Source organism: Silene latifolia, unplaced genomic scaffold, assembly GCF_048544455.1.
Source record: "Silene latifolia isolate original U9 population unplaced genomic scaffold, ASM4854445v1 scaffold_150, whole genome shotgun sequence".
Classification (NCBI taxonomy): Eukaryota; Viridiplantae; Streptophyta; class Magnoliopsida; order Caryophyllales; family Caryophyllaceae; genus Silene; species Silene latifolia.
The window spans coordinates 526,374-535,037 of record NW_027413138.1 but is presented as its reverse complement, the minus strand read 5'-3'; the positions used below and the strand labels follow the sequence as shown (position 1 = coordinate 535,037).

General features: G+C 39.4%; 1 protein-coding gene across 1 annotated transcript; it reads right to left on the bottom strand.

Annotated features, from left to right (window-relative positions):
* Nucleotides 1–1,669: 1,669 nt before the first annotated feature.
* Nucleotides 1,670–2,488, bottom strand: LOC141637826 (uncharacterized). Its single transcript, XM_074447246.1, has one exon. It carries the CDS (start codon nucleotides 2,486–2,488, stop codon nucleotides 1,670–1,672), a length of 819 nt encoding a protein of 272 aa, XP_074303347.1.
* Between the last annotated feature and the right edge of the window lie 6,176 nt (nucleotides 2,489–8,664).

Genomic DNA, 8,664 nt, shown 5'->3' with positions numbered 1-8,664 from the left:
ACAACATTGAACGCCACAAAGTGAACTGAATTACATTATATTTGTTTGGTCCGTAATCGCCAATGTGAGTTGATAACTCCGGCTATTATATTGTGCAGTCGATTGATGGTGGGTTCAACGAGCCATAAGTCAAACGGTTGACTGATCGTTCACAAATACGAGATTATAACGATACCTCGTAGGACAAATTTTTGTGACAACGTAATGGAGTCCTAAATGTTTAAAACATTCGGTGTCGGGTCGTGGATTGGACGTCCATTGTGTTCCTAGAGTCGATTCTTTTGACTATCGACTGTCTCTTGAGATTAAGGCAGTTTTTGGGTGACTTTGGTTTCTTTCTCACGGTCTGCCGTAAATGGAGGCTAAGTAGATTTTTTCTGGGTCATTTCATACTGTGCTTACATCTGCAGGATTCGAGTTGAGGAAAATATCCAACCTTTATCAGGTATAGTTATTTCTCACGGCCACTCGAGGAGTTGTAACTGAAATGTATGGCCATGCTCGAATGTTGGATTCGTTTATCAGTTAAGTTACTCTCTAGTCGGGGAAACCACTCTTGATGCAGATCACTTGTAAAATACGACCTTTGTGAATACGGAATTTACAAATTGTTTTACATTGAGTGGGAGAAATTTTACGATATGAGAATCGGTTATCGCACATACACTTGTGAGGACAAGTGGGAGTTTGTTGGAGCTTGTGTCCTCCACAAATTAGTGTGATAACATTTGTAAATCTCTTACAGGTTCACAAGGGTATACTTCGTATTTTAATCAGTTGATTAACGATTACCTAATAACGGTTGACTTGCTAGAAAGTTTGACGTTATTATCATACGGATGGCGGTGATCAACTGGTCCCTAAAGGTCACACCTATAGGATGTGTTTGAGATATGTGATTATAGAAATATGATCACATTGATGCCTTATATGACTAAACAGTTAGTCAATGTGCTGATGAGACAATTATTTAATGAAGATTAAATAATATTAGTTGAGACGAATTAACTGTCAATTCGTAAATTGAATATAATAAGTTATATTTAATTAAATATATGTAATGTTAGCTTGAATGTAATCGGTTATATTTAATATCAACAAGTTGAATGTGTCATAGTGGTAATAGTAAGGGTGCTCAAACCAAGAGGTTATGGGTTCGATCCTCACTAGAAACACATTTTATACATTTTTGGAATAACCGAAAATAAGAGAAATAACTCTCTTAATTTCGGTAAATTGGGCCGAAATTATGGAAAAGAAAATCCACCCTATTTTTCCATATACTCGGTTGTTATAAGGAGATGAGGAGATTTCTCTTAACCTAATTTTTTCCTAAGCCATTCTTGCCTCCCTCTCATCAGAAAAAACACAAAAAAAAACCTAAAATTATTTAGTTAATTTTTGGATCGATTCTAGCATAATCAAAGGGTATATCTCATATCGTCTTGGGTGCAACTGATAGGCGAATATCTACTTTGATATTGTTCTTAGGCCGTATTTGCTAGGACCGAAAGTTATTTCTAAATCTTATACAATTTTGTTTATGCAATTTAATTTTATGACTAGTAATCATCTCTTTAGTATTCGTTATAATCCTTGATTTTAAGGGATGCATACAGATAAATCCCACAGTGCTAACAGTATGTCCTTTCTTCTTGCAATGCGTACACTAACGTTCCTCGTACTTAGGCTTCTTTCCATTTCTCCTCCAAACATTCCAATTACCTTTGTTTGGACCAAACCTATCAACTGCAAGCGCACTAGCATCTTGTGCGGGTTGATTCAAAATAGAAATAGATTTCTGACTCTCCACTTGTTGAACAAATGAGTACACTTTGTTAACAGTTGGAAGAGGATCCATGGACAAAATATTAGTCTTTAGTGTATCAAATGTGTCATTCAATCCCATAAGAAACAACAACACTTTCTCACGAGATGCAGCATCAACGATTTTCTTCAAAATATTGCAAGTACACTTTCCACATGTACACTCAGGAATTCCTTCAGCCTTATCAATCTCATCCCAACGACGTTTAAGATTGTTATAATACTCAACTACAGACTGAGAATCTTGACCTAAATTGCGCAATTCTTTCTTCAATTGGAACAACAGAGGTGCGTTTGATTGTCCATACCGTTCCTGAATGTCATCCCATAGTTGCTTTGCTGACTTAGCAGACAGAAATCCACTCTTAATTTCTGGAGTCATAGAGCTGAGAATCCAGCATCTAATCATGTAATCACAACGCATCCAAGCTTTATGTTTATCTGATCCAACCGCAAGCATGACGTTATCGCCATTGATGAAACCGTCCTTGTTCTTCGATCCGAGTGCGAGAATAACTCCGCGAGTCCAGTTAATGAAATCTTTTCCATTAAAATGCGAATTAACAAGTGACATGTTCGGATTATCCGATGGAGAGAGGAAAAGCGGCTCATCGTAAGGATTGCGATAGGACGATTGATCGACAGACTCTGAATCAGGCATTTTTGACTTTTAATTGAAAAATTCGATTCTTTTGATGATGAATGTAAATTTGCAAGAAGAAAAAAAGAATGTTTTTGTGATTTTGTTGAATTTACAGAAAAATTCGCAAACGAAACTAATAAGAACAACGATTGAGTGAACAAAGGAAGGTCGAAACTACAGAATTAGAAGAAATGAAGTATTGGATCAAGAGACAGGATTAACCTGCTCTGATACCATGTGAAAACATACAGTAGGAAGCCATTGATGAATGAAGCTTGAAGCTTGATCATTATGATGATCAAATTAGAGAGAGAAAGTTGTTATAGAGAGAGAGAGAGTAAATAAACTGAGTTGTATTAATTATGAATCAATCAGATAAATTACAAAGTGTGTTTCTTGTTTATATACAATTTCAGTTTGTTCTATTCTAACTAACTGTCAGGTCACCAATCCGTGTGCTTGAATTGTCAATGATTGGTTGTTATTAACCAACTCCTTGTGCTACTTCATTCTCACAAATGACTTTAGAACCGCATCCGTTGGATGATGATTCGCTAAATACTGTACATAATCAAATCAATCAATCAACCATCAATATATATATATATATATATATATATATATATATATATATATATATATATATATATATATATATATATATATATATATATATATATATATATATATATAGAATCGATCCTGTATTTAACCGAATTAAGTTATGAACCGTACGAACTCAATAATAACCCTTTGAGTTAAAAAAATCTAAGGTCCACTGACGGCCCAATTACTTTAATTCTCCTGCATACCCAAACATTCTCCCCTAAACCTCTCTCATCCCCACACCATTATTATGTGCTGTTGTCGTCCATAATCTCGCTGGAGCACGCCGCACCTGTCGCCGGCGCACCAATTTCACAATCGGTGGCGCCGAGATCTCACACTACAAACCATAACGCACACGAATACCCGTCACAAACTCCATTTACTTTCCCCTTCACCTTCACTTTTCCACGATATCGCTGCTCCGACGCCGGCCACGCCGCCGATGCACTAATGCAACTCCGCCATGCCGTTGCTGCTCCGACGTCGGCCATTCCTTTGTCGACTAATTGCTTTTCCACTTCCACAAAAAAGCCATTCCTCCGGCCAGCACTTCCCTTATCAGGCGACTTCTTCATTGTCTCGCCGTCCACTTCTAATTTTCGGCAGGTTTCTCTTCTCCGGCAGTTTACTGTTTTCAAACTTCTAAGAATTTGTGATTTTGATTCTAGATCTACTACAAACAAAGTAGAATTTCGAAAAAAAATAAGCATAATGACAGCCTACTCGCTAGATTTTGAGTGAGATAATGTGTTTGGTCGGCCATAAGTGAGTCCGCTGGTCGTGGTGAAGGGAAATCGACGATGGTGGGTGATGTGGTGTCGCTTGTTTCACTCGTGTTTTCTCCGGTCATTGTTCCCTTACGCCTGCGACAACCACCTTGAATCGATTTATTTCGATGTTGGGGGTGTTAGTCGGTGGTAGTGGTGTTGGTCAGTGGTGTGGTGGCGAAAGGGCTGTGATGATGGTGGTGAAAGTGGATACACAAATTACCGCTCCAAATACATATGGGATTGATACGGGATACATGTATACCATTTTGGATACGTACGAAATTACAACCGGATATGCATGGTAATGGCGGTAACGGTGGTGGCGGCGGTGGTGGGGATGGTGGGGTAGTGCTGATGGCGGTGGGGGTGGTGGGGCAGTGTTGATGGCAGTGGGGGTGGTGGCAGTGGTGGCGGTAGGTGGTGGTGGGCTGTGGTAGTATGGTAGAAAGGGTGGATACACAAAATACCACCCTAGATACACACGGTATTAATACGAGATACATGTGTATCCGGCAGTATAACCATGTGTATTTGGTATTAATATGATGCGTATCCGAAAGTATAAACTTGTGTATCCATAAATATTATAATGTGTCTAGGAGTACAAGTGGTGGAGGAACATGAGAAGTATCTGGGACTGCCTACTGTTGTGGGTCATTCACGGAAGGGAGTGGCGGCGGTAATTCGGGATAAATTATGCAAGAAGTTACAGGGTTGGCGAGGGCAATTGTTTTCGAAGGCAGGACGGGAAGTATTGATAAAGGCAGTTGCCCAAACAATCCCGACCTATGCTATGAGCGTCTTCAAACTACCAGCTAATTTCTGTGACGAGTTGAGATCTATTGTCTCGAGGTTTTGATGGGGATCAGCTAATGGAAGAGGAAAGATACCGTGGATTGCATGGTCTAAGATATGTAAGCCGAAATGTTTCGGAGGGCTCGATTTTAGAGACTACCATTATTTTAATATGGCTCTTTTGGCCAAGCAAGCATGGAGATTTTTAACGGATAGGTCAAGTCTTATGGTGAGGGTTCTTGGCGGGAAGTATTGTCCGAATGGGAATTTTCTACGGGCTGAGCTAGCCAGAAACCCGAGCTTCACGTGGAGGGGGATTTGGGAGGCAAGGGAAGTGATTCGGCTGGGGGCAAGGAGGCGTGTGGGGGATGGGCTGAGTACGTATGTATGGACTGACCCGTGGATCACAGGGACGCAAACTCGAAGGGTACTTTCACCGAGGAGGGATGCGGATACGGAAATGGTGGTGGCTGAGCTATGGAGAGCAAACGGCAAAGAATGGGACACGAGTAAGGTTCGTTGTTTATTTCTCCCTTTTGAACAGGAAAGAATTTTGAATATGCGAATTAGTAATACGAAGCTGAATAATGCATGGACCTGGGACTTCGAAAAAAATGGCGAATATTCGGTTAAATCGGCTTATAAATTGCTAACGGGGGGAGGGGAGAACGAGGCAAGCTCGTCGGATAGGACGAAGGAAAAAGCTCTCTGGAATTGCATATGGAAGGCGAATGTGCTCCCGAAAATTAAAATCTTCATGTGGCAATTGTGTAATGATGCGTTGCCAACGAAACGTAATATTGCAGCTCGCATAAGGAGTGGGGATGAAGGCTGCCCGATTTGCTGCAGTGAAGTGGAATCTTGTTTACATCTTGTTCGGGGTTGTGGGTGGGTGGGGGGAATGTGGGATAGGATGGGTCTTGAGTTGAAAGGGATTGATGGGTATGTGCGGGTGAGGGAGTGGGTGGAGGATGTGTGGAGGGAGTTGGAGGGTGGTGAGATAGAATTATTCATCATGGGATGTTGGGGCATATGGGAGGAAAGGAATAGATGGGTGTTTGAGAATATAAGGGTTAATGGGGACCGAGTGGTGGCAAGGGTGGAAGGTCTGCGGAAGGAAGAGAGGGAGGGAGTGGGGGTTGGAGCTGGGAATGCAGGGAGAAGCAGTGATGGGGGTGTGGTGACATCGAGGGGAAGGGAGGCCGAGAAGGATAAACGGTGGTCCAAGCCGGAGTATGGAGTGGCAAAGCTAAATGTTGATGCTGGTACGAAAGAAGGTTGGGGTACGGGGTTGGGGATAGTGTGCAGGGACAGTCATGGAGATGTGCAATGGGGGATTACGGAGGTCAGTCTAGTCGTCATGGAGCCAAGGGACGTGGAAGCTTTAGCGGTTCTTGAAGGCGTGAAGGAGGCGGCTAAGAAGGGGATCTCGAAGATTGTTGTCGAGAGCGACTGCAAAGTTCTGATGGATGCTTTGAAGACTAAGGAACAAGGAAGAAGTGATTTTCATTTAATTGTTGCGGACATTTTATCGTTTTGTTGTGTGTTTGATTCTATAGCGTGGTCTTTGGTTAGTAGGTCTTTAAATTGCGTAGCTCATGAACTAGCTCATTTTAGATCAAGGTTTGTAGGTAGAAAACTTTGGGATGATGATATGCCTCGGCATATTATTGATTGTGTTAGATTCGACCGTGATGATATATAAGAACCCACTTTGGGATTTCAAAAAAAAAAAAAAAATATTATAATGTGATTCTAGCTTTAATGTCATGTGTATCCGCAAAAAATATAAAATGTATCCGTAAAAAAATTAGTTTTAAAAAGTGTAAAAGTGCATCTATAATTTTAGTGTTGAAATTTTTGTATTTACATATGTAATAAAATGTATCTAATAAGAAGTGTATGTAGTAAAGAAATAAAGTGTATCTGGAAAAAAAAAAAAAAAAAAAAAAAAAAAAAAAAAAAGGTCAAAATAAGCTAGTTCGTACGTTAAGACAGTTCGTACCTGAACCCGCCCCTATATATATATATATATATATATATATATATAGAGAGAGAGAGAGAGAGAGAGAGAGGGAGATTGAATCATGTGAGGCACCCTTCTTAGGGTGAGGCGGCTGGACACCTTCTAAACCGTCAGATCTAATAACTAAAGATACTCCAGATGCTGCCACGTGTCCCTATTTAATCATACACTCAAAGCAAATGCCAGCCAATTCTCTCATTTACGACATTTTACTCTCTCTCTCTACTCTCTCTATCTATCTCTCTCTCTTTCACTCATTTACTCTCTTCACTCTCAACACTCAACTACCGATTTGCGATTAACGCCGTTCATCATCGTCTGAATCACACGCAGTTCATCATCTGATATTTTGATCGCGATCGTCATCATCATCATCTCTGTTCGGTCGTCCTTTTTCGGATCTAGGTATGTGATCTTCTCATTCGTATCACTATTTTTCTTCATTTTCGATCAATTATTGTAGATCTACTATTTTCAGACGCTTTTCAATCTACTATTTTTTTCGATAATGTATTGCTAAATCATTTTCATTATAATGCAGTTTTTAATCATCCTCAAGAATTATCCGATCAAGATTTAACGCAACAAAATCAATTTCGGAGCATTTTCGATCTACTATTTGTATGTCCTGTTCGCTCTCTTCAATACTTACTTCGTCAATTTTTGTTTATTAGATTTTTCTCATTGTTCATTGCTTAATATGTTTCGTTTTTGTTAATATTGTGCTTTTTTGTTGTTGTTGTTGTTGTGGTGCTCTGTTGATTCTGCAATGTCGATATAGTTCTGTGTTTTTGTATCATGAAACTTGGAGGTGATATTGTGAATATTGGACTGATGTGTTGTTGTTAAACCTGAGTTAATTTTGTGAATTTTGGAGTCATTTTTGTGAATCGGTGGAATATTTTGTGAATCGGTGGAATATTTTGTGAATCATTCTCATTATAATGCGGAAGTTAAACCTGCCTCATGATTGTAATCTTTTTATGATGAGTTTATGTGAATGCTTGTCTGAAGCATAGACCTTATCTTGCGAAACCTATAGACCACTTTGTCCATAGTTGGTCATTTGTAAAACTTCATCTGAATGCTTTACCTTGTTTTGATATGGCTTTTAATCCTACTTATCTGGAATGTACTTATACGAAACATGACATTTTGTGTATGTGTATGAAATGTATTACTTATTATGTTTTAGTTATTTTCATTTATTTTTGTCTTAACTGTTTTAGTTATTTATATGCCTAGGTCAATTGCTCCTGTCTGCGTATACATTGCCAACTATGGACACTTGGTGTACGGGTCGGGTAGTCGATATCTTTGAAGAGCGAGTTTGAGCTCATTAAATGGATATGCTATCTTGCCGGACAGCTTGCTTTTGTAGGGATAGACTAGTATCTTTCATTTGAAATATAATTTAGTAGCTACATTCCCTATCACGCAAGGGTACACTTTTAAGTCTTACAAATGTGTTCTTAAGGTATTACTATGCTCAAACTCTGCCTCATCTCTACAATTCCTTGGGTTGTATTAAAACGGAATTTTAGGTTACCTTTCTTTCCATGTACTAGTAGAAAGAATATGTATCATAGATGAAGATGATAACGATGAAGATCGATCCCTACAAACAAGCCTTTCTCACGACCTATATTTTCTGCCATATCCCAACATTTATGTTGCTCATTTAGCCCGGCCTTCTAGTTGTGACGGTTTCCTGGCTAAATGAGCAACACCAAATGGTGGGATATGGCGTAACATATATGCCATGAGAAAGACTTGTTTTGGAGGGATCGATTATCTTCATCGTCCTCATCTTCATCTTTGATATATTTGCTTTCTTGTACATCTAAAGAAAGCTTGCCTACAATGCCCTTATAATACAACACAAGGAATTGTCATGTATGTGCAGTGAATATGAGGACAGAATACCTTATGAACACAAATGTAGGACTTAAAGTTGTACCCTCGCGTGATAGGGATGTAGCTACTAAATTATA

What these genes read in the sequence shown, in the direction of transcription:
- LOC141637826 (XM_074447246.1), bottom strand. Translation starts at nt 2,488, where the DNA reads ATGCCTGATTCAGAGTCTGTCGATCAATCGTCCTATCGCAATCCTTAC.